The sequence below is a fragment of the Chiloscyllium punctatum genome, chromosome 48 (genome assembly GCF_047496795.1).
Source record: "Chiloscyllium punctatum isolate Juve2018m chromosome 48, sChiPun1.3, whole genome shotgun sequence".
Taxonomy (NCBI): domain Eukaryota; kingdom Metazoa; phylum Chordata; class Chondrichthyes; order Orectolobiformes; family Hemiscylliidae; genus Chiloscyllium; species Chiloscyllium punctatum.
This window is the reverse complement of record NC_092786.1, coordinates 25,877,593-25,904,580: the sequence shown is the minus strand read 5'-3', so window position 1 is coordinate 25,904,580 and position 26,988 is coordinate 25,877,593. Positions and strand designations below refer to the sequence as shown.

At 43.2% G+C, this 26,988-nt stretch overlaps 1 protein-coding gene across 1 annotated transcript in view; it reads left to right on the top strand.

Moving 5' to 3' along the window:
- Window positions 1-26,988, top strand: part of adamts17 (ADAM metallopeptidase with thrombospondin type 1 motif, 17) — a 669,321-nt gene that overhangs the window by 64,206 nt on the left and 578,127 nt on the right. Inside the window, exon 4 of the mRNA XM_072564884.1 lies at window positions 9,311-9,474. Within this exon, the coding sequence (XP_072420985.1) occupies window positions 9,311-9,474 (164 nt within the window). The remainder of the gene's footprint in view (window positions 1-9,310; window positions 9,475-26,988) is intronic.

Sequence of the window (26,988 nt, the reverse complement as noted above, 5' to 3'; positions counted from 1 at the left end):
CTCTCCTAGTCAGTTAAGATTAAAATCCCCATTAATATTACTCTGCCTTTACTACGTAGTTTACGTAATTTCAGCATTTATAAGATCTAGCACTTTTGAGTTGCTACCATATAATCTACATTTGATGCCTATTGTGGTTTTAGTTACTTTAATTCCTCAATACCACATATAATGTCTCCAATGAGTGCTTTCTCCTCATTTCATCCTCCCTCACCATAGAAGTGATTCTAATTTTAATCAGGAATGCTACTTCATCCCTGATGCTGCTTTCTCCAGCCTTCCTGTAAACCTTACAACCTGATAAGTTTAGTTACCAGACCTGACCATCTTGCAGCTATGGAATGGCTACTGTGCCATAGTTTATAATTTAAATCGGTGCCTGTAGCTCATTTCATTTGTTCCTTACACACACTGCATTTGTATAAAGAACACTAATTTTAGCTGTATACTTCAGCAACCTGTTATTATCTTTTTCCTCCTGAATTATTTAATAGACTATTCCGCCTTACTCATTAAACAGGCTTCCTCCTTCAGCCTATTCATCTCTACCTCTATCTTCTGTCAACAAGCTGACCTGATGTTTCACTTCCTATCCCTTGCCACACTAGCTTAAACCATCCCAAGTAGCACAAGCAAACCCTGCAAGGATATTGGTGTGCCCCCAGTTTAGGTGTGACCTGTTCTTTTTGTACAGATCCCACCTGTCATTGAGGAGATCCCAATGATCCAGATATCGGAAGCACTCCCTCCATCCCACAATAGCTCTTTAGCCACATATTGAGCTGTATTTATCTTCCTATTGCTGGATTTGGGAAGTAATGCCTAGATTATGACCCTAGAGATCCTGCTTTTAAACTTTCTGCCTAACTCACTGAATTCCTTTAGTGGGACCCAATCACCCTTTCTATCCAGCCCTCTTGTTGTCTTGCTCGTGGGTCCCTGACCCTACATCTCGCCACTTCATGGTCCCTGACTTGTTTCCTTGCCTCTTATGTTCACCATAGATATGGGAGTCAGTTGGCTTTGTTGAGGGCGGGGGCGGGGGGGGTGGGTTGGGTTGGGTTGGGCGGCTGGCCTTCATAAATCCTCCATCCAAGGCTTCTAAGTTTAAGGCACCCATCTGAATCTTCAGGAGATGCGTCTTAGCCCTTCTTGTGGCTGACTCTAAAGTTTACCCATACCCTTAACAAATCTAATTTTGAATTCTACCATTTGTTCCTGTTGCTTTTCAAAGCATCTGTATATGGCCACTGGTTGATTGTCTCTATCCTCATTCTCCCAATTGAACCCTGGCTGTTACATAAAGTAGCAACCCTCTCAAATCCTGCTCAGGCTGGATTTTTCACAATACAAGGCTGTGCGTTCAACTTCAGAGCATCTTAGGGTCACTGCTTATCAAGGAGGAGAAAGTGAGGACTGCAGATGCTGGGGACCAGAGTTGAAAAATGTGGTGCTGGTAAAACACAGCAGGCCAGGCAGCATCCGAGGAGCAGGAGAATCGACATTTTGGGCATAAGCCCTTCTTCAGGTTTCCTGCTCCTCTGATGCTGCCTGGCCTGCTGTGTTTTCTCACTGCTGATCGAGGGCTGCCAAATGTTGCCTGTGAAATATTTTATACAGCGACTTTGATCAATTTATTACTCATAAAATGTGTTGTGAAAATGTTGTTACTTTATGAGACAAACCTTTTTTTTTATCCAAATGTTCTCCAGTTAAAGAAACAACTCTTGCATAACAAATTAAGTTAACCTGTTCCCAATCTAGGCTTACTGCCTGAAAACCCATCGACCTGCTCTGGTGAACTTGATTGGGCTGCTGAATCCAATTCACTAAGCTCTGTTGAGGGGTGCACTCAGTCGACTTGGTGCGAAAGTGGGTCTCACGTAGAGTCGTTGCTGAGGAAATGGTCATCATGTGTCTCTTATTGGCCCTTCTGAGCCCTTCTGGAATATTGTGGCTTCAACCAATGGAGTCAAAAAGCAGGGTCACAGCATATGACATTAGATCAGGTCATCTTGAGTGTACCCATTCCCTTTCTAAGCTATTATTATTCTTTGATACCAATGTGTCTGGCTGAAACTGGGGAACACACAAACCTGTTTCTTTGTATTGTTCTGGCTAAGTACCTCTTAATCAGAGTTGGGTCATAACACCTTTCCCATTGTTCAATATGCAAAACGGGTGTGGGCTGATATCTGCTGGCTTTTGACCTGTGGTAACCTTAGTCTCTTTGCATTCTATCAGGCCTTGCTCACAGATATGGTTTGGCTAGTTTTATCTTGATTCTGGATTAGTGGTGCTGGAAGAGCACAGCAGTTCAGGCAGCATCCAAGTAGCTTCGAAATCGATGTTTCGGGCAAAAGCCCTTCATCAGGAATAAAGGCAGTGAGCCTGAAGTGTTCCGAGGCGGAAGATGAGGCGTTCTTCCTCCAGGCGTCTGGTGGTGAGGGAGTGGCGGTGAAGGAGGCTCAGGACCTCCATGTCCTCGGCAGAGTGGGAGGGGGAGTTGAAATGTTGGGCCACGGGGCGGTGTGGTTGATTGGTGCGGGTGTCCCGGAGATGTTCCCTAAAGCGCTCTGCTAGGAGGCGCCCAGTGTCCCCAATGTAGAGGAGACCGCATCGGGAGTAGCAGATACAATAAATGATATTAGTGGATGTGCAAGTAAAACTTTGGATGCGGAAGGCTCCTTTAGGGCCTTGGATAGAGGTGAGGGAGGAGGTGTGGGCGCAGGTTTTACAGTTCCTGCGGTGGCATCAACCCCAGGGCATCAATGTGGACTTCAACAGTTTCCTCATTTCCCCTTCCCCCACCTCACCCTAGTTCTGAACTTCCAGCTCAGTAACTGTCCCCTTGACTTGTCCGGACTTGTCCTACCTGCCTATCTTCTTTTCCGCCTATCTTCTTTTCCGCCTATCTTCTTTTCCGCCTATCTTCTTTTCCACCTATCCACTCTACCCTCTCCTCCTTGACCTATCACCTTCATCCCCCTCCCCCACTCACCTATTGTACTCTATGCTACTCTCTCCCCACCCCCACCCTCCTCTAGCTTATCTCTCCACGCTTCAGGCTCACTGCCTTTATTCCTGATGAAGGGCTTTTGCCCGAAACGTCGATTTCGAAGCTCCTTGGATGCTGCCTGAACTGCTGTGCTCTTCCAGTACCACTAATCCAGAATCTGGTTTCCAGCATCTGCAGTCATTGTTTTTACCTAGTTCTATCTTGAGCCTAGTTACTTAGGCTCTTGGCCACACTAGTAAGTAAGCATTATTTGGTAACTGCACCCATGTTTTTCCATTTAATATCCCATTTGAAATCTCACTTTCTAAACTTAAAAGTATACTCTTAAGGGCGTATTTATCATGATAGAAAACTGTCGATCACCATTAAAGTGATGGAAGGTGTTGTCAATAGTGTTTTCGAGCAGCACCTGCTCAGCAATGACCTATTCACTGAATCCCAGTTTAGACTCTGCTCAGGTCACTCAGCTCCTTGCCTCATTAAAGTGATATACAGTATTTCCAAGTCAGGATGGGGAGTAGCTGGAGGGGAACTTGAAGGTGATGGTGTTTCTATATAACTGCTGCCCTTCTAGGTTACATGGTTATGGATTGGGAAGGTGTTGTATGTGGATCTTTAATGAATTTCTGCAGTACATTTTGTAGATAGTACACATTGCTGCTGCTGAGGGTGAGTGTTGGTGGGAGGGGATGTTTGAGGATGTGGTGCCATTAAAGTTTTTTGCTTTGTCCTAGAGTGTTGTTGGAGCTGCACCCATCTAGGCAAGTGAGGGGTACGTCATCACACTCTTGCAGTGTCATGGAGTTGTATAGCACGGAGACAGGCCCTTTGGCCCAAACTGGTCCGTAGTGACCAAAATGTCAATACCCCATTTTCCCACACATGGCCCTATCCTTCTAAACCTTTCCTATTTGTGTATTTGTCCAAGTGCCTTTTTAAATGTTGTTAATGTACGTGCCTCAACCATTTCTGCTGGCAGCTCATTCCAAAAGCGTGCCGCACTCCATGTAAAAAAAAAAGGTTTCCCCCTCCGGTTCCCTTTTATTCTTTCTTCTCTAACCTTAAACTGATGCCCTCTAGCTCTCGATTCTCCAACCCTGGGAAAAAGACTGAGTGCATTCACCCTATCCATGCCTCTCATGATCTTATATACTTCTATAAGATCCAACCTACCCCCACCCCCCCCCCCCCCCCACCCCCAGCTCAGTCTTGTAAAGTAAAAAGTCTTAGTTTATCCACCTTCTCCCTATAACTCAGACCGTTGAGTCCTGGCAAATCTGTGTAAATCTCTTCTGTACTCTTTCTAGTTTAGTAACACCCTTTCTACAGCAAGGTGACCAAAACTGAACACAATACTCCAAGGGTGGCCTCACCAATGTCCTGTACAATTGCAACATAACTTCCCAACTTCTATACTCAGTGCCCTGACTGATGAAGGCCAGTGTGCCAGAAGCCACCTTCACTGCCCTGTCTACCTGTGACTCCACTTTCAGAGAACCGTGCACCTGAACTCCAGTGACCCTCAATTCCACTACACTCCCTAAGGCCTAACCATTCACCATGAAGCTCTTATCTTGATTTTGACTTTCCAAAATGCAAGACCTCACACATATCTATATTAAACTCCATTTGCCATTTCTTGGCTCACTTCCCCAGCAGATCAAGGTCCTGCTGCAATTTCTGATAACCTTCCTCACTGTCCACGACACTGCCTATTTTAGTGTCATCAGCAAACCTTCTAATCACGCCTTGTACATTCTCATCCAAATTATTGATATAGATAACAAACATTAATGAGCCCAGCACCGACCCCTGAGACACTACACTAGTCACAGGTCTTTAGTCCAACAACCATCCTTCCACTATTGTATTCTGTTACCTACCATCAACCTAATTGTGTATCAAATTTGCCAGGTCCCCTCGATTTCATGTGATTTAACCTTCTGCAGCAGCCTACGATGTGGAGCCTTATCAAAGGCCTAACTGAAATCCATATGGACTACGTCTACACTCATCAATCTTCCTGGTCACTTCATCAAAGCACTCTAATAAATTTGTGAGGCATGATCTCCCATTCACAAAGCAATGCTAACTACTTCAAATCAAATCCTATCTTTCCAAATGCATGTTTATTTTATCTCTCAGAATCTTCTCAAGTAACTTAACAACCTGTTAGGCTTACTGATCTATAGTTCGCAGGTTTTTCTTTGCAGGTGTTCTTTAATAAGGGCACAGCATTTGTTATCCTCCAGTCTTCTGGGTAAAAATAAGGACTGCAGATGCTGGAAACCAGATTCTAGATTAGAGTGGTGCTGGAAAAGCACAGCAGTTCAGGCAGCATCCGAGGAGCAGTAAAATCGACGTTTTGGGCAAAAACCCTTCATCAGGAATACAGGTAGAGAGCCTGAAGGGTGGAGAGATAAATGAGAGGCGGGTGGGGGTGGGGGGAAAGTAGCATAGAGTAGAATAGGTGACTGGGGGAAGGGGATGGTGATAGGTCAGGGGAGTAGGAGGTGAGGGTGGAGTGGATAGGTGGCAAAGAAGATAGGCAGGTAGGAAGAGCTTCAGGGCAGAGGAAATGACCTGGGGGTTGCTGTGGGAGAGGGAATCCCGGAGATTCTTGTAGAGAGAGGAGGAAAACTTCTTCAAGGCAGGCATCCTTGCAAGGGGATTCGCAGTAGGGTTAAAATCAACCAGGTAAAAACAACGACTGCCCTCACCACCGCCGCCCACCCCCCCCCCCCCCCCCCACCCCCGACCTATCACCATCATCCCCTCCCCCACTCACCTATTGTACTCTGATACTTTCTCCCCACCCCCATCCTCCTCTCATTTATCTTTCCATCCTTCAGGCTCTCTGCCTGTATTCCTGATGAAAGGCTTTTGCCCGAAACATCGATTTTACTGCTCCTCAGATGATGCCTGACCTGTTGTGCTTTTCCAGCACCACTCTAATCTAGAATCTGGTTTCCAGCATCTGCAGTCCTTGTTTTTACTTAGTTGATTTTAACCCTACTGCGAATCCTCTTGCAAGGATGCCTGCCTCAAAGAAGTTTTCCTTCTCTCTCTACAAGAATCTCAGGGAGTCCCTCTCCCACTGCAACTCCCAGGTCATTTCCTCTACCCTGAAGCTCTTCCTACCTGCCTATCTTCTTTTCCACCTATCCACTCCACCCTCACCTCCCACCCCCCCGACCTATCACCATCCCCACCCTCACTCACCTGTTGTACTCTATGCTACTTTCTCCCCACCCCCACCCTCCTCTCATTTATCTCTCCACCCTTCAGGCTGTCTGCCTGTATTCGTGATGAAGGGCTTTTGCCCAAAACGTCGATTTTACTGCTCCTCGGATGCTGCCTGAACTGCTGTGCTTTTCTAGCACCACTCTAATCTAGAATCCAGTTTTCTGGGACCTCACCTGTGGTTAATGGTGCAAATATATCCTGATATGTGCCTTGTAGATGGTGGATAGACTTTGAGGAGTCAGGAGGGGAATTATTTGCCACATTATTCCTTGCCTCTGACCTCTCTCTTCTAGCCACTGTATATATCATGATAATTCCATTGAATATTATAGAATGGTGGTTATATTGTCTCCTATGGTCGATGGTCATTTGCTGACACTTATGTGATGTGCGAATGTTACTTGCCACTTATCAGCCCAAATCTGGATATTGTCCAGATCGTGTTGCATTTTACCGCAGATTGCTTCAGTTTCTGAGGAGTCATCAATATTGCTGAACATTCCCACTACTGACCTTATGATGAAGGGAAGGTCATTGATGATTATTGTGCCAAGATGCTACCCTGAAGAACTCGTGCAGAGGTGTTGGACCTCCAACAAGGTTCAAAAATAAACAAAAGTTGTAGCTTCCAGAGGGGAGGTGCAAGTGACAGGCTTGACATCAAGGCCACATTTGACTGACTGTGGTATGAAGGGGCCCTGGTAAAGCGGAATCATTTGGAATCAGTAGGATTCGGAGGCAAACTTTCTGCTGGTTGGAGTCATACCTGGCACATAGGAAGATGGTTGTTGGAGATCCGTCATCTTGACTCCTAGACATCTTTGCATTTATAGCCTCAATTAATACAATTAATAACTTCAGATACCCAAAAAACCTGCAGGTTACTAACTCAAAAATCAGATTCCCAAGGGAGAGCAGGTCCCCTTAAACATCAGAGGTCATCTTTCTGTTGAACCTCAGGAGATGGGAGATATATTAAGTGAGTATTTTGTGTCAGTTTTTACTGTGGAGAAAGGAATGGAGGCTGGAAAACTTGGAAATAAATATTGATGTTTTGAAAACAGTTCACATTATAGAAGAGGACATGCTGGGCGCCTTAGAAAATATAAAGGTGGATAAATCTCCAGGAGCTGATCGAGTATTACTTCAGCATGTTGTGGGAAGTTGGGGAGGGGCCCCTTGCAAAAATATCTGTCATCCGTAATTCGAGATGACTGGAGAGTGGCTGATGTTGTGCCATTGTTTAGGAAGGGATTTAAGTCGTAGTCTGGGAAATGTAGACCTGAGAGTCTGACTTTGGTGGTGTGTAATTTGTTTGTGATTCTGTGTGATAGGATTTGTGTATTTGGTGAGGCAAGGAATAATTAGGGATGGTCAGCATGGTTTTGTGCGAGGGAACTCATGTCTCACAAACTTGAGTTTTTGAGGAAGTAACCAAGAGGATTCATGAGGGCAGAGTGGTAGACGTTGCTTACTTGGACTTCAGTAAAGCTTTTGACTATGTTCCGCATTGTAGACTAATTAGTAAAGTTAAATCACGTGGGATTCAGCATGAGCTTGCCAATTGGATACAAAATTGGCATAACAGCAGGAGACAGAGGGTGGTGGTGAAGGATTGTTTTTTAGATTGGAGGCCTGTTACCAGTGATGTTCCACAGGGATTGGTGCTGAGTCCACTTTTGTTTGTCATTTATATAAATGATTTAGATGAGGATACAGGAGGCATGGTTAGTAAGTTTGTGATTAAAGTTGGTGATTCAAGTGTTAAAAATCACACAACACCAGGTTATAGTCCAACAGGTTTAATTGGAAGCATGCTAGCTTTCGGAGCAACGCTCCTTCATCAGGTGATTGACAATCACCTGATGAAGGAGCGTCGCTCCGAAAGCTAGCATGCTTCCAATTAAACCTGTTGGACTATAACCTGGTGTTGTGTGATTTTTAATTTTGTACACCCCAGTCCAACACCGGCATCTCCAAATCGTGATTATAGTGGACAGTGTGGAAGGTTATCTAAGATTACAAACAGATCTTGATCAGTTGGGTGAATGGGTTGAAGAGTGATAGATAGAGTTTAATTTAGATAAATGCAAGGTATTGCATTTTGGTAAAACAAACACGTGCAGGACAGTAGTGTAACAGAACAGAGAGACCTCCGGGTTCAGGTACATAATTCTTTGAAGTTTGCATCACATGTAGGCAGGGTGGTGAAGAAGAAATATAGCACACTTGCTTTCATTGCTCAGACCTTTTGAGTACAGGAGTTGGGAAGTCATGTTGAGGTTGTGCAGAATGTTGGTGAGGCCTCTTCTGGAATACTGTCTAGTTCTGGTCAGCCTGTTATAGAAAGATTTTATAAGTTGGAGAGGGCTCAGCAGGTTTACCTGGAAGTTGCCTGGAATGGAGGTTTTGGGTAGTTAAAAATAGGCTGGATAGTCTAGGAGTTTTATCACTAGAGCTTAGGAGGGTTGACCTTATTCAGGTATGTAAAAACATGAGGGATATTGATAAGGTGAATGGCAGGTGTCTTTCCCTTAGGTTGGGGATTTCAAGAGAAGGGCGCATATTTTTAATGTGAAAGGAGAAAGATTTTAAAAAGACATGAGGAATAACTTTTTTATGCTGTGTGGTTCATGCATGAAATGAACTTCAGGAGGAAGTGGTGGATGTGGGTACAGTTACAACATTTAAAAGGCAGTTGGGTAAGTACATGAATAAGAAATCTTTTGGAGGGATATGGTCCAAATGCAGGCAAGTGGGACGAGTTATGGTCAGTTATGGACGAGTTATGGACGAGTTTTGAGTTATGGTCAGCACCGACTGGTTGAATCGAAGCGTCTGTTTTCATGCTGTAAAATTCAATTACTCTTATATACTTGTGTATTTCATACAAAAAAAGCCAACAGTTTACGTTATAAATGCTATTGATCCACTCTCATCTGATCAGATGACAGCTGCAATAGGTTGCTTGATGTTTTAATTTTTGTTTTGATTTCTGAATGCTTGGTTTAGTTACACAAGTAATGTATTAATATTCCATCTTAGGAAGACAGAGACTGAAGAAAGCTGATGGTTGGCGCCCTAGAAGAAATGCCATTCGGTTAACCAATGAATACACAGTGGAGACGTTAGTGGTGGCAGATTCTGACATGGTTGAATATCATGGTGCCGAGGCTGCTCAACGATTCATACTGACTGTCATGAACATGGTAGGTTAAATCTGTCATTGTTAGTATAATCGATGAAAGCATAATCCCGTTTCCCAATGGGGTAGACCACCGGCGCCTTGTTCAGGAGTGCTGAATATCTGAACGATGATATGTGGTTCTGTGTGATAAAGCCAGACTCTTCCACCTGTTCTTTGAATTAATTGCTGAGATTGGCCGCTTTGTCCCCGTGTAATTGCTGAAGGAAAAGTCTGTCAATGAATTGGAAAATGAAACTGGACAGGTTCTCGCTGAAAAATAGGATTCTAGGTTATTAAAAATATGCAACAAAATGAAAACAAATATATTTTGTTTCTACTGTACTTTTCAGAACCTTACCATTCCAAATCGCTCCACAGCTAATTCAGTATTTTGAAGTACTGATGCAACATGAGTAACATTGCAATTTAGAGTCAGTTATACAGCACAGAAGCAGACCCTTTGATCCAACCAGTCCATGCCAACCATAACCTCAAAACTAAACTAGTCCCACCTGCGTGCCCTTGGCCCGTATCTCTCCAAACAGTTTTTTATTCATGTACTTATCTAAATGTCTTTATAATGTTGTAACTGTACCTGCATCCATCACTTCCTCTGGAAGTTCATGTCATACACTAACTACTCTGTGTAAAAAAAAAAGTTGAATTTCATGTCTTTTTAAAAAATTTTCTCCTTTCATTTTAAAAATATGCTCCCCAGTCTTGAAATCCCCCACCCGAGAGAAAAGCCATTCACCTTATCTATACTCCTCATGATTTTATAAACCTCAATAAGGTCACCCCTCAACCTCTTACGATCCAGTGAGAAAACTTCCAGCCTATCTTTATAACTCAAATCCTGTATTCTCAGCAGCATCCTGGTATATCTCTTCTGAAAACTCTCCAGCTTAATAATATCCTTCCTCTAATAGGGTGACCAGAACTGAACACAGTACTCCAGAAGACACCTCAATAATGCCCTGTACAACCTCAATATGATTAGATTCCCGACAGTATGGAAACAGGCCCTTCGGCCCAACAAGTCCACATCGACCCTCCAGAAGAGTAACCTATCCAGACAGAAACAGGGGAATATATTACGGGGAACAAAGAAATAGCAGAAGAATTGAATTGGCACTTCAGATCTGTGTTCACTGGGGAAGACACAAGCAATCTCCTTGAGGTAACAGTGGCTGAAGGACCTGAACCTAAGGGAATTTCTATTTGCCAGGAATTGGTGTTGGAGAGACTGTTAGGTCTGAAGGTTGATAAGTCCCCGGGGCCTGATGGTCTACATCCCAGGGTACTGAAGGAGGTGGCTCGAGAAATCGTGGATGCATTGGTGATTATTTTCCAGAGTTCGATAGATTCAGGATCAGTTCCTGCGGATTGGAGGGTGGCTAATGTTGTACCACTTTTTAAGAAAGGAGGGAGAGAGGAAGCAGGAAATTATAGACCAGTTAGTCTGACCTCAGTGGTGGGAAAGATGCTGGAGTCTCTTATAAAGGATGAAATTACGACACATCTGGATAGTAGTAACAGGATAGGTCAGAGTCAGCATGGATTTATGAAGGGGAAATCATGCTTGACTAATCTTCTGGAATTTTTTGAGGATGTAACTCTGAAGATGGACGAGGGAGATCCAGTAGATGTAATGTACCTGGACTTTCAGAAAGCTTTTGATAAAGTCCCACATAGGAGGTTAGTGAGCAAAATTAGGGCGCATGGTATTGGGGGCAAAGTACTAACTTGGATTGAAAGTTGGTTGGCTGACAGGAAACAATGAGTAGTGATAAACGGCTCCATTTTGGAATGGCGGTCAGTGACCAGTGGGGTACCGCAGGGATCAGTGCTGGGACTGCAGCTTTTTACAATATATATTAATGATATAGAAGATGGTATTAGTAATAACATTAGCAAGTTTGCTGATGATACTAAGCTGAGTGGCAGGGTGAAATGTGATGAGGATGTTAGGAGATTACAGGGTGACCTTGACAAGTTAGGTGAGTGGTCAGATGCATGGCAGATGCAGTTTAATGTGGATAAATGTATGGTTATCCACTTTGGTGGCAAGAACAGGAAGGCAGATTACTACTTAAATTGAATAAATTTAGGTAAAGGGGCAGTACAGAGAGAACTGGGTGTTCTTGTACACCAGTCAATGAAGGCAAGCATACAGGTACAGCAGGTAGTGAAGAAAGCTAATAGCATGCTGGCCTTCATAACAAGAGGGATCGAGTATAGAAGCAAAGAGGTTCTTCTGCAGCTGTACAGGGCCCTGTTGAGACCACACCTGGAGTACTGTGTGCAGTTCTGGTCTCCAAATTTGAGGAAAGACATTCTGGCTATTGAGGGAGTGCAGCGTAGGTTCACAAGGTCAATTCCTGGAATGGCGGGATTACCTTACACTGAAAGACTGGAGCGACTGGGCTTGTATACCCTTGAGTTTAGAAGACTGAGAGGGGATATAATTGAGACATGTAAGATTATTAAAGGATTGGACACTCTGGAGGCAGGAAACATGTTTCCGCTGATGGGTGAGTGCCGAACCAGAGGACACAGCTTAAAAATATGGGGTAGACCATTTAGGACACAGATGAGGAGAAACTTCTTCACCCAGAGAGTGCTGACTGTGTGGAATGCTCTGCCCCAGAAGGCAGTGGAGGCCCAGTCTCTGGATTCATTTTAAGAAAGAGTTGGATAGCGCTCTCAAGGATAGTGGAATCAAGGGTTATGGAGATAACACAGGAACAGGATACTGATTAAGGATGATCAGCCATGATCATATTGAATGGTGGTGCAGGCTCGAAGGGCAGAATGGCCTACTCCTGCACCTCTTATCTATTGTCTATTGACCCATTTCACTACCCTGCAATTCAGCATGGCCAATTCACCTAATGTGCACATCTTTGGACTTTGGGAGGAAACTGGAACACCTGGAGGAAACCCATGCAGACATGGGGAGAATGTGCAAACTCCATACAGACAGTTGCCTGAGTTTGGGATTGAACCCAGGTCCCTGGCGCTGAGGCAGCAGTGCTAACCACTGAGCCACCGTGCTGCCCAGCAACATGACTTCCCAACTCCTGTACTTGAAGGTCTGAGCAATGAAGGCAGATGTGTTATGTCTTGCTTAACCATGCTACCTACATGCGATGCAAATTTCGAAGGATTAGGTACCTGAACCCCGAGGTGTCTCTGTTTTACAACACTACTCAAGACCTACTTTTAATTGTATAAGTCCTGCACTTGTTTGCGTTACCAAAATGCAGTACCTCGCATTTATCTAAATTAACCTTAATTTACCACCCTCTAGCCCAATTGATCAAGGTGTGTTTGTAATTTTAGCTAACCTTCTTCACTATCCACTATACCACCAGTCTTAGAGTCGTCCATAAACTTACTAACCAGGCCTTCTGTATTCTCATCAAAATAATTTCTATAAATGACAAACAAAACTGGACCTAGCATCATGCCCCATGGAACACTTCTGGTTATAGACCTTCAGTCCAAAAACAAACTCTCCAGCATCACTGCTGTTAAACCAATTTTGTATCCAGTTGGCAAGCTCACCCTGAACCCAGTGTGATTTAACTTTGCTAATTAGTCGACAATGCAGAACTCTTATCAATGGCTTTACTAAAGTCCAAGTAAACAATATCTGCCGCTCTGCCCTCATGAATCCTCTTTGTTAATTCCTCAAAACCTCAAATCACATTCGTGAGACATAATTTCCCTTGCACAAAACCATCTCTAATTATTCCTTGCCTCTCCAAATACATATGAATCCTATTTTTCAGAATCACTTCCAACAACTCTCCGGTCTATCATTCCCAGGCTTCATCTTACATCCTTTCTTAAACAAAAGCACAACGTTAGCCACCTTCCAGTCATTTGGCACCACACCTGTAATTATAGATAATGCAAATATTTTTGCAAGAGGCTGTGCAATTTCATCACTAACTTCCCAAAACGTCCTGGGATACTCTAGAGTCATAGAGATGTACAGCATGGAAACAGGCCCTTTGGTCCAACTTGTTCATGCCAACCAGAGATCCCAACCTAAACTAGTTCCACCTGCCAGCACCTGGCCCATATCCCTCAAAACCCTTCCTATTCATATACCCATCCAGATCCCTTTTAAATGTTGCAATTGTACCAGCCTCCACCACTTCCTCTGGCAGCCCAATCCATACATGTACCACCTTTTGAGTGAAAAGGTTGCCCCTTAGGTCTCTTTTATATCTTTCCCCTCTAACCCTTTAGTTCTGGACTCCCCCAACCGAGGGAAAAGACTTTGTCTATCCATACTCCTCATAATTTTGTAAACCTCTATAAGGTCACCCCTCAGCATCTGATGCTCCAGGGAAAACAGCCCCAGCCTATTCAACCTCTCCCTATAGTTCAAATCCTCCAACTCTTGCAACATCCTTGTAAATCTTTTCTGAACCCTTTCAAGTTTCAAAGCATCTTTCCAATAGGAAGGAGACCAGAATTGCACGCAATATTCCAACAGTGGCCGAACCAATGTCCTGTACAACCGCAATATGACCTCCCAACTCCTGTACTCAATACTCTGACCGATAAAGGAAAGCATACCAAACGCCGCCTTCACTATCCTATCTACCTGCGACTTTACTTTCAAGGAGCTATGAACCTGCACTCCAAGGTCTCTTTGTTTAGCAACACTCCCTAGGACCGTACCATTATGTGTATAAGTCCTGCTAAGATTTGCTTTCCTAAAATGCAGCACCTTGCATTTATCTGAATGCAACTCCATCTGCCACTTCTCAGCCCATTGGCCCATCTGATAAACATCCTGTTGTAATTTGAGGTAATCTTCTTCTCTGTCCAGTACACCTCCAATTTTGGTGTCATATGCAAGCTTACTAACTGTACCTCTTGTGCTCGCATCCAAATCATTTATATAAATGATGAAAAGTAGTAGACCCAGCACCGATCCTTGTGGCACTCCACTGGTCACAGGCCTCCAGTCTGAAAAATAACCATCCACCACCACTCTTTGTCTTCTACCTTTGAGCCAGTTCTGTATCCAATTGGTTAGTTCTCCCTATATTCCATGAGATCTAACCTTGCTAACCAGTCTCCCATGGGGAATCTTGTCGAATGCCTTACTGAAGTCCATATAGATCACATCTACCACTCTGCCCTCATCAATCCTCTTTGTTACCTCTTCAAAAAACTCAATCAAGTTTGTGAGATGTAATTTCCCATGCACAAAGCCATGTTGACTGTCCCTAATCAACCCTTGCCTTTCCAAACACATGTACATCCTGTCCCTCAGGATTCCCTCCAACATCTTGCCCACCACCGAGGTCAGGCTCACTGGTCTGTAGTTCCCTGGCTTGCTATTAAACTCTTGGCAGTGTTCGAGATTAGTTTGAACCCAGTTGTCTAATATGATTTTTTGTTATTCTTGACTAGGGCCCAATGGATCAATTGTTCTCTACTCCTATCAGCCTTACCTTTTAACTCTAATAGGAATATAATGGCTCTGAAGTTTCATTATCACACTTTTGAAAGCTCACTTAACAGACATCCCTTTACCTGCAAACGGTCTACTACAATCAATTCTTGAAAGTTCTTGAGTCATACCATTAAAATTTGTCTTAGTCCAAATAAAAACTTTAATTTTTATGGAAGGCTTATCCTTTTCCATAAATTTGGTGGTGTCATTTTTGGACTGTGGTATACAGAGAAACTTCAATTATTCGAACAAGATGGGTGGGTACTATTACGTTTGGAGAATTGATTATTCTGTGAAGTCTGCTTCCCATTCAGGAGAGTAGGCAGCAGCATACTCACCACCCCGACCACTCCCCTGTTGCCCCAACCCTTCCAACACCACCCCCAACCTTGCACCCCCCCCCCCCCATCCAACCCTACCCACCTTCTGACCCCCGACTGCACCTGTGTCTCTTCACCTGCCTCCTCCTCTCTTTCCGCCCCCGCCCCAGGGTAGCCGGACTGTGCACCAACAGTGACACTGCTGTTGCCTTTGTGGGGTATGTCTCCAATTAGCATGTGCATACACAGACAGGTTCCACCTCTGCCCTGTATAGCACAATGTTGAAGCGATTATCTGGGGAAGTGGGGTTTAGGCTTCTCCTCTGTGCATAACTCCAGGGAAAGGAGAGAGAGATCGAGATCCGTCATTTGGAGATGGTGCCTGGACTGTCCAGGACTGTTCTCAGCAGCATTTCAGTGAGCCGAGTTAATTTTTAATCATCGTACCTGTAAGCTCTTTGACGTGGTGTTTCTACTGGGACCTTGAGATCCCCTTCGGATAATCCAAAATTTGGAGAGTTGCCATTTGGATAATCGATGTTCCTCTGTGCAAAGTTAAAAATCACAACACCAGGTTATAGTCCAACAGGTTTATTTGGAAACACTAACTTTCGGAGTGCTGCTCCTTCAGGTGATGGTGGAGTGTAAGATCGTAGGACATAGAATTTATAGCAAAAGTTTACAGTGTGATGCAACTGAACTTATGTATTGAAAAAGTCCTGGATTGTTTGTAAAGTCTCATCTTTTAGAATGACCATGTTGGATTCAGTTCTTTCATATGTAAATCCAAGAACATTTTTTAAGGGCTCTGTGATTTACGTATGAAAGAACTGAAACCAACATGGTCATTCTCAAAAGGTGAGAGACTTAACAAACAATCCAGATCTTTTTCAATATATAATTTCAGTTGCATCATACTGTAAACTTTTGTGAGAAATTCTGTGTCTTATGACCTTTTCCATAACTATTTTAAAACAAATAGAATTATGATCATTTGACCTAAAGTGTTTCCAACTATCATTTCAGTCACTTGCCCTGCCTTCTTACCCAAGAAAAGGTCAAATGTTGCTCTTGTGTAGTCAGATGATTTGTATACTGATAAATGTGTTCAAGGAAATTTTATTAAACAAATTGGTATGGTGAATAGGTAGTTAGCACTGCTGCTCACAGCACCAGGGTCCCAGGTTTGATTCCACCCTCGTGCAACTTTCTACGTGGAGTTTGCACATTCTCCCCATATCTGCATGCTGCTCCAGTTACCTCCCATGGTCCAAAGATGTATATGTTAGGATTGGCCATGGTAAATTGCCCATTTTGTCCAGGGATGTGCAGGCTAGGTGGATTAGCCAGAGCAAATGAAAAGTTACATAGGATAGGGGGTTGGGTCTGGTTGGCATTCTCTTTGGAGGGTCAGTGTGGACTTGATGGGTTGCATGGCCTGTTTCCACACTGTAGGGATTCTTTGAAATTCTTCATCATCTAAACCTTTAACACTATGGTAGTCCCAGTCAATGTTTGGAAAAATAAAATCACCAGTATTACAACCTTACTATTATATATGTGGAGTCATGGGGTCACTGACTAATACAACATGGAAACAGGCCCTTTTCCCCTAACTGGTCCGTGCCCAGTCAGCTAGTTCCAATTGCCTGCATTTGTTCCATATCCCCCTCGACTCTTCCCATCCATGTACCTATCCAAATGTTTTTTTAAATGTTCCCACTGTGTCTGCCTCACCACTTCCTCTGGCAGCCCATTTCCTATCTGTGCCACTCTGTGCGAAGAAGTTGCTGCTCAGGTCCTCTTTAAATCTTGCCCCTCCCTCTTCAAATCTATGCCCTCCAGTTTTCAAATTCCCCATTCCTGGGAGAAAGATGATATGCATTCATCCTACCTACACCCATCATGTTTATACACCTCAATAATGTCACCCCTCATTCTCCTACATTCTAACGATTAAACTCCTATCCTGGCCAACGTCTCTCTATAACTCAGGCTGACTAGTCCTGGCAACATTCTCGTAATTCTTCTTTGCACTCTTTCCAAAACTATGCACAATACTTCAAGTGTGGCCTCAACAACTTCTACAACTGTAACATAATGTCCCAACTCGTATACTCAGTGCTTCGACCAATGAAGGCTAGCGTGCTAAATGCCTTCATCACCATCCTGTCTACCTGTGATGCCACTTTCAAAGAACTCATGTGTCCTTCTGCTCCACAACATTCCTCAGGACATTACCACTTACTGTATAAGTCCTAGCTTGGTTTGACTTTCCCAAGTGCAACACTTCATACTTATCTGTATTGAATTGTATTTGCCGGGTGCTCCGGTTTCCTCCCACAGTCCAAAAATGTGCAGGTTAGGTGAATTGGCCATGCTAAATTGACCATAGTGTTAGGTGAAGGGGTAAATGTAGGGGAATGGGTTTGGGTGGGTTGCTGTTCGGCGGGTTGGTGTGGACTTGTTGGGCCAAAGGGCCTGTTTCCACACTGTAAGTAATCTAATCTAATCTAATCCTCAGCCTACTTCCCCAACTGATCATGATCCCTGTGTAATTTTTGACAACCTTCCTCACTATCAATGATTTCCACTTGTTTTGTATCATCCTCAAACTTACTCATCATGCCTTATGCATTCACATCCAGATCATTGATGTAAATAACAAATAGCAAAGATCCCAGCACTGCCCACTGTTGTACGTTGCTAGTCAGAGGCCTCCATTCTGTGAAACAACCTTCAATTATCACACTTTGCTTCCTACCATTGAACTAATTTTGAATCTGATTAGCTAGCTCTCCCTGGATCCTGTGCGACCTAATCTTCATGACCAGCTGTCATTTAGGATCTTATCAAAGGCCTTACTGGTGTCCGGATAGACAACATCCACTGCCCTACCCTCATTTATCCTCTTGGTTACTTCTTTGAAAAACACAAAACATTTATCAGTCGTGACTTCCTGCTGACTGTCCCTAATCGTACCTTAACTATCCAAATGTTGGTTGATCCTGTCCCTCAGTATCCTCTCAAACAATTTTCCTACCATTGATGTCAGGCTCACTGGCCTGTAGTTCCTTTGCCTGTCTTTGCTACCTTTCTTAAACAATGGAAACAACATTAACCACTGTCCAGTCTTCCAGAACTTCACCAGTGGCTAAAGATGAAGCAAAAATCTCTGCAAGGCTCTCTGCAATTTCTTCCCTCGCCCTTCTCAATTTCCAAGGATGGACTTGACCAGGCCCAGGGGAGTTATCCACCATAATGCAAGCACCTCCTCTCTGGTAACATGTATGCAGTCCAAAACATCCCTATTTGTTTGCCTTATTTCCTTTACATCTATGATTCCCTCCTCAGTAAACAGCGAGGAGAAATATTCATTAAAAATCTCCCCAGTTTCCTATGGCTCCACATATAGAACATAGAACAATACAGCGCAGAACAGGCCCTTTGGCCTTCGATGTTGCGCCGACCTGTGAACTAATTCTCAGCTCGTACCTCTACACTATCCCAAAATCATCCATGTGATTATCTTAGGATTGTTCAAATCACCCGAATGTGGCTGAGTTGACTACATTAGCAGGTGGGGCATTCCATGCCCTTACCACTCTCTGTGTAAAGAACCTGTCTCTGACATCTGTCTTAAATCTATCACCCCTCAATTTGTAGTTTTGCCCCCTCATACAAGCTGACATCATCGTCCTAGGAGCAAGACTTTCACTGTCTACCCTATCTAATCCTCTGATCATCTTGTATATCTTTATCAAATCCCCTCTTAGCCGCCTTCTTTCCATTGAGAACAGATCCAAGTCTCTCAGCCTTTCCTCATAAGACCTTCCCTCCAGACCAGGCAACATCCTGATAAATCTCCTCTGCACCTTTTTGAATGCTTCCACATCCTTCTCAAAATATGGGGACCAGAACTGTACACAATATTCCAAGTGTGGCCGCACTAGCGTTTTGTAGAGTTGCAGCATGATATTGTGGTTCCGGAACTCAATCCCTCTACGAGTGAAATCTAACATACCTTCTTAACAGCACTATCCACCTGGGTGGCAACTTTCAGGGATCTATGCACATGGACTCCAACATCCCTCTGCACATCCACACTACCAAGAATCTTTCCATTGACCCAGTACTCTACCTTCCTGTTATTCTTCCCAAAGTGCATCATCTCACATTTAGCTGCATTGAACTCCATTTGCCATCTCTCAGCCCAATTCTGCAGTTTATCCAAGTCCCCCTGCAACTTGTGACATTCTTCCAAACTGTCTGTTACTCCCGACTTTAGTGTCGTCTGCAAATTTATTAATCCATCCACCTATGCCTGCATCTAAATCATTTATAAAAATGACAAACAGCAGTGGTCCCAAAACAGATCCTTGTGGCCATGCTGATCTTTAAGGGGACTTATTCTCTTCCCTGCCACCCTTTTACTCTTAATATAGCTATAGAAGCTTGTGAGATTGTCTTGACTATTATCTGACAGATCCATCTCCTACCCTGTTTGTGCTCTTCTGATTTCCCTCTTCAGTGTGTTCCTACACATTTTTTAGTGATCTAGGGATTGACTTGAGCCTGATAGCTTAACTCAACGTATGTCGTTGCCTTTCTCCTGACCAAAGTCTCAATAACCTTCGTCATCCAGGATCCCTAAACCTGCCAATTTTTCCCTTCACACGGACAGGAGCATATTGTCACTGGACTCTAGATATCACACTTTTAAAAACCTCCAATTTGCCAATTGTTCCTTTTCCTTCAAACGGAATCACCCAATCGAACTCTGATAGATCCTGCCTTATGGCCCCAAAATTAGCCTTGATCCAGTTTTTCACTTTAACCCATGGGCCTGCCCTATAATTGATTCATTACTGTGTTAAAACTGAGAGAGTTGAGGTCACTGGACCCAAAGTGCTCTTCGACTGACACTTCAGAACACTTGGCTGACCTTGTTTCCTAACAGGACATTGTGTTGCACCCTCGCGAGTAGGACCCTCTACATATTGCTTTAGGAAACTTTCTTGGACACATTTGACAAATTCCATAAATTCCGAAGTGTCTCTACATATTTGTTCCTCAATTTCCCTCTGAGTGTTGTTTGTAATTTCACATGTCTGTCCTCAGTAAATGTAGATTCTTATTAGACAAGTGAATCAATTTGTTTTGTAAAGCAAGCTCTCTCAAACAATGATGTGATAAATGATGAGATTGCGGGGAAGTTGGTGACATGGTGGTAATATCTCATAATCATGAAACCCAAACTAATGCTGTGGTGACACTGTTTCAAATCCCACCATGGTAGCTAGTCTCTGTAATGCAAATACTGTTGATCTGAACATACGAATTAGGAGCAGAAATAGTCCATTTGACCCATGCGCCTGCTCTACTGTTTATTAAGTTTCTGGTTGATTTGATTGTGTTTCTAATTCCACACCCCCGTCCCCAGTAATCCTAGATTCATATTAGACTAGAAAATCAATTTATTACGACCTAACAAAAAAGTTACTCCATGGGTCAGCACGGTGGCTCATGGGGCAGCACAGTGGCTGAGTGGATAGGACTGCTGCCTCACAGCACCAGGGTCCCAGGTTCGATTCTCAACCTTGGGTGACTCTCTGTGTGGAGTTTCCACATTCTCCCCATGGGTTTCCTCCAGGTGCTTTTGTTTCCTCCCACAGTCCAAATATGTGCAGGTTAGGTGAATTGGCCATGCTCAAATGCCCATCGTGTTAGGTGCATTAGTCAGAGGGAAATGGGTCTGGGTGGGTTACTCTTCGGAGGGTTGGTGTGGACTGGTTGGGCCAAAGGGCCTGTTTCTGCACTGCAGGGAATCTAATCTAATCTAATCTAATCTAATCCCTCCTGAGACAGAGTTGCTAAATTGCCCAACCCTTGGAGAAAACAATTCTCCTTAGCTCTGTCCTAAAAGGGCAACCCCTAATTTTAAAATAGTGCCCTCCGTTTCTGGACAGACCCACAAAGGAAACTATCCTTTTCCACATCTACCTTGTCAAGACCATTCGGGATCCTAGACTTGAAACCAGTCATGCCCCCACTCTTCTAATCCAGTTCCATTTCTCATAGTTCATTATTTCAGGTATCAACTTGTTAAACCACATCTGAACTGCCTGCAATGTATCCCCATCATTAAATAAGGAGACCAAAATTGTATACAGTATTCAAGATGTGGTATCAGCAATGTTGGGAACTCTAGCAACAAACATATTGACTTGGATCCCATTTACCATCCCCTGAGAAAAAGAACAGGAAATGGCATCACAGGAAATGACATCACCAACCCAAGTAAACCAAAACAAACAAATAAAAAGCGGGCCATACTACCAGTGCTTCACTGGAGGCTAACTGATGATGTTACCTAGTATGGTGACAAAATGTCTGAAAATGAACCTTCCAGCTCAGTGAGCAAACTTACATCCAAAACCTCAACCTGAGCTGCAAATCTTCTCAAAACCCATGAGCAATGCTCTGTATAATACTTTTATATTAAATCCCTTTGGAATAATATGTAGTACCTCATTTGGATTTCTTGATGATCTGCTGTACTTGCATACTAACATTTGTAACTCATGCATTGGAGTACAATAATCCCTCCTTGCTTCAGAATTCTGCTGTCATTCTCTGTTTAGTAATACCAATTTTTTTATTCTTATGATCAATTACATATTTTCCATATTCTACTCTCCAAAGATAAGTTTTGCCTGCACACTCAACCTACCTATAACTGTGTGTAAGCTCCTTGTTTTCTTTACAATGTACTTTTCTACCTACCTTTGTTTTCTGAGAATTTAATTTTCATGTCTTTACTCCCTTCATCAATGCAAGTTGTAAAATGTTGAGACCACAATATAGACCCCTGTGGCGCCAACTCATTGCATCCTGCCAGTCAGACAAAGACTATTTTATGCATACGATACTGCAACATGTGTTCTAATAAGGAGTCACTGAACTTTCCTCGTACATGTACTGCCAGATCTGCTAAGTTTCTCCAGCAGTTTGTTTTGCTTCCAACTGGACTATTTCCTGCATAGTTTAGCTGGCAAAAAAACCCTTTTATCAATGTTCACCAATTGCTCCCTATACCATGAGCATTCATTTTCTGCAATAGCATTTGGTGTGGTACCTTGTCAAATGCCTTCTGATGTATCCAAAGCCTTCCCTTATCCACAACACATTACTTGTTCAATGAAGTCTAATATGTTGGTTAAACATGATTTTCATTTCACTTGACCATTTTAAATCTGAGTGCCTTGTGCCATAAAGGTTCTGTTATAACGAGCACTTCGTCAACGTGACTTTGCTGTGACATGATTCAGCTAAGGGTGCTGTTTCTGCAGTGCAAACGTTTAAGAGGTGTGTTGGCTGTGATGCAATTACATTGCCAACACTTTAAGCACTGTTTCTAAGTGTGATTTTTCCATAATGCAGGCTGCACAACTATGCAACCATCGAGTTATAGAAGAACTGACTGTAATACCCTCTTCATTACTCAAGTCTTCCTTACAACAGAATTTTTTAAATCTTTTCTCATGATAAGTAAAATATTTGTTCATTTCATCTGCCATTTTTTATTGTTGACTATCAACTCTCCATTCTCTCACTAGAGGACCAACACTGACTTTGCTTAATCTTTTCCTTTAAAATATTAACTTTTATTGTAATAACCCATCTGATTAAATGTCGCTTTTAGGGAAATAAATCTGCTATCCTTACCTTACAGCATACATGTGACTCTTTGGCATGTTAGAATATGATTCTGCCCTCTGAATTGGTCAAGCAAGTCATGCAATTCAAAGGCAATTGGGGAATCCAACAAATGTGCGCCTTTCCAGTGATGCACACATCTCATAAAAGAATAAAATCAAATCAGTTGTGTTCATGTCATTTGAGATGTTTGAATGATGGTACTTGATTGTTTCAGGAAGAAAAATGTAATAGAATGATTGCATTTTATGGTGTAGTTATAAGGTTAGAAATGTTGATGTATCAGCTTTTTTTTTCTGTGCAGTCTTGTACCAAAAGCAGTCTTCACTCTTTGATTTAAATGATTGAAGAAATGTTTATTCAAGAGTCACAGTGATGCCTGCAGCATATTGGCGGGATTTTTCCTCAGGTGTGAGAAATACGAGTCAGGACTGTGGGGCTGAACCCATGCCCAGGTGTAAACAGTTGTTCTCCTCACATTAACCTTAGCGAGCGTGAGCCGCGATAGCTACATACTGTCCACAGGTGGGCAGTCCTGCCATGCTTCCATCTCACCTTTGCACAAATGATTCAGAGGCTGGATAGAACTAAGGAGCCAATACACTAGAAAGCTGAGACATTATCCACCTCTGGTTAGTGATCCGGCGGAGTTTTTTTTACAATACAGCACAGAACAGGCCCTTCGGCCCATGATGTTGTGCCGAACTTCTAACCTAGATTAAGCACCCATCCATGTACCTATCCAAATGCCGCTTAAAGGTCGCCAATGATTCTGACTCTACCACTCCCACGGGCAGCGCATTCCATGCCCCACCACTCTCTGGGTAAAGAACCCACCCCTGACATCTCCCCTATACCTTCCACCCTTCACCTTAAATTTATGTCCCCTTGTAACACTCTGTTGTACCCGGGGAAAAAGTTTCTGACTGTCTACTCTATCTATTCCTCTGATCATTTTATAAACCTCTATCACGTCACCCCTCATCCTTCGCCGTTCCAACGAGAAAAGGCCGAGAACCCTCAACCTATCCTCGTACGACCTACTCTCCATTCCAGGCAACATCCTGGTAAATCTTCTCTGCACCCTCTCCAAAGCTTCCACATCTTTCCTAAAGTGAGGCGACCAGAACTGCACACAGTACTCCAACTGTGGCCTAACCAAAGTCCTGTACAGCTGCAACATCACTTCACGACTCTTGAATTCAATCCCTTTGCTAATGAACGATAATACTCCATAGGCCGCCTTACAAACTCTATCCACCTGAGTGGCAACCTTCAAAGATCTATGTACATAGACCCCAAGATCCCTCTGTTCCTCCACCTGACTAAGAACCCTACCATTAACCCTGTATTCCGCATTCTTATTTGTTCTTCCAAAATGGACAACCTCACACTTGGCAGGGTTGAACTCCATCTGCCACTCCTCAGCCAGCTCTGCATCATATCTAAGTCCCTCTGCAGCCGACAACAGCCCTCCTCACTGTCCACAACTCCACCTATCTTTGTATCATCTGCAAATTTACTGACCCACCCTTCGACTCCCTCATCTAAGTCATTAATAAAAATTACAAACAGCAGAGGACCCAGAACTGATCCCTGCGGAACTCCACTTGTAACTGGGCTCCAGGCTGAATATTTACCATCTACCACCACTCTCTGACTTCGACCGGTTAGCTAGTTTTCTATCCAATTGGCCAAATTTCCCTCTATCCCATGCCTCCTGACTTTCCGCATAAGCCTACCATGGGGAACCTTATCAAATGCCTTACTAAAATCCTTAAAATTAATTACATATTACAGCTAAGCTTTCAATCGCCAGCCAAGAACTTTGTGCTGTTTGCATAATGCCTCTGATAGGATTTAATTCAGTATTTCTGGTGCAACACTGCGCCTGTCCATAATACTGAGGGATCAGCTTAGGTCATGTGATTAAAACCCTTGAACATTATTTGGATCCATAACCTTCTCATTTACCAGCCAGTTCAGACTGAAATTTAATGAATTACAATGGATGCAACTGTCTTGATGGACACTGTCAACATTTCTGTTGTGAGATCCTGATGGTGAGGCTGCACTTTAGAAATGTGAAATGTTTTCCTGTTCAGTGCTCAGTGTGATTGTTGCCCAATGATGTGTGTGCTTCATTCACTCTGTTCATGCTCACCTTTCCAGTAAGAACCCAGTACAACAGGACCTAGGGATTGAGTGGGTTGGAGGTGTGGGATGTGTACGGGTATGGGGTGTAAAGGCTTGGTGTGCCTGGTGGGGGATGGATGTTGACAGGTTGGTTTGGATGTGTGGATGAGTGTGCCTGGAGCTGGGTGTGGGGGGATAATGATAGCGTGGGTTTAAATGCTCGGGGCATGTGTGTCCTTGAGAGGCAGGTGTGGAGATGTCGGCGTGCTTGTAGGGGTTGAGGCTCTCAGTGTATGTGCGTGCACCTCCTCTAGAGGAGGCATCTCATCAATAACATGCACACATCAGGAAGCAGAGATCCAAGAGCTAGTCACAAAAGCTTTCTCCATTGTAAAGAAGCAAAACTAAGTTTCTAATAGGCTGCTTTTTTAACAGGGAAGAGAATGATGTAGTGATAAATGCCCATAGGTCCAGGCTATTGCTTTTGGATTCAAATCCAATGGTTGAATTTAGAGTCAATAAATAAATATGGAATTGAAAGGCTGGTTTTACTAACAGTGTCCATTACCTCTGCCAATATTGTTAGAAAAGCCCATCCGATTCATTAATGCCCTTCAGGGAAAGAAATCTGTTATCCTTACCAAGTCTGGCTAACATAAGTCCAGACTCTCAGCAATGTGGTTCACTCTTAAATGGCGTTTTGCTTGACCATTGAGGGCTACTTGAAGGTAATTAGAGATGGACAGCAAATGTTGGCTATGCCAACACTGCCCATGTCCCACCTAAACAGAAATTCCTGCTATGTAGTGGAAAGCGTAGGCTGTACTATTTCAACAGATCATCTATTTTCACCTTTTGCATATCAATGTGAATATGTGAAATACAATATATCAATCATAGCTGTTTTATCAAATACAAATATGATGTTTTGGACCATGTTTATAATCAAATCAACATTTTAAAACAGAAGTTACTTTAATCTTAAGTAACTTTGGAAACCAAATAGTATCGAAAACATCTAAATTTTACAAATGGAGAATGCAAACAGAATATATTTAATTGGGGGGAAAATAAGGTTACGTTGGCGAAAAACTGCAAAAGTGAAAATAATTTAAAATTGTGCATCAGGCCTCTTGCTCTACAAAGAGAATCCCTGAAAATGTAGGTTGCAACATGTTTTTGTGATTTTGCTGCTGCTTGTAGCTGACTCTGCCTCTAGAGGGTGCACCAATATAAATTGCACATTGCATTCAGACTTTCTGCTTCAACACCACTCAGATAAATCCCTCTCACATGACTGGTGCTGCAGCTTCCATTGCTGACATTTTGATGTCCAGAAAATTTTGTCTGAAATTAGTCAAAGTGCAGGCTATGGCTTACTGTGTGAGAGACTGGTATCACTTTTTGATTTTGGTACATGGGAGATCCTGTAGCTCCTCAGCCTGTTGTGCCATTCAGCTATGGTTGGACTTTGATTTCATTTTACCCACACATTTCAACTGCTTCTCCCCCTTCATATTTGCCCCCAATTATGTTATTGAAAGTTCATCCACAAAAGTCTTGTAGTCACAGTACCGTGTCATCACAGTACCTTATCCCCTTCTTTGTCTCACTAGATCCACTTTAACTTTCAAACTCCATGTTTCTTGTAGAGATTGTAACAAAGTCAGCCAAGTGGAGCTTGCACCATGTGAGTTCCCTGATTGGGGCTGTTAACCTGGTCCAATCAGGAGCTCTGGCTGACAAAGAAAAAGCAGGAAAGTCAGAAGTTCTGGTCACTCTGAGAGCTGACTCTGAGGAAGGTAGGGCCAGTGCAAGTACTATGCACATGTAAACAAAGGGTGACTTGGTGTTGGGATGCTGGCCTCTGGAGTTA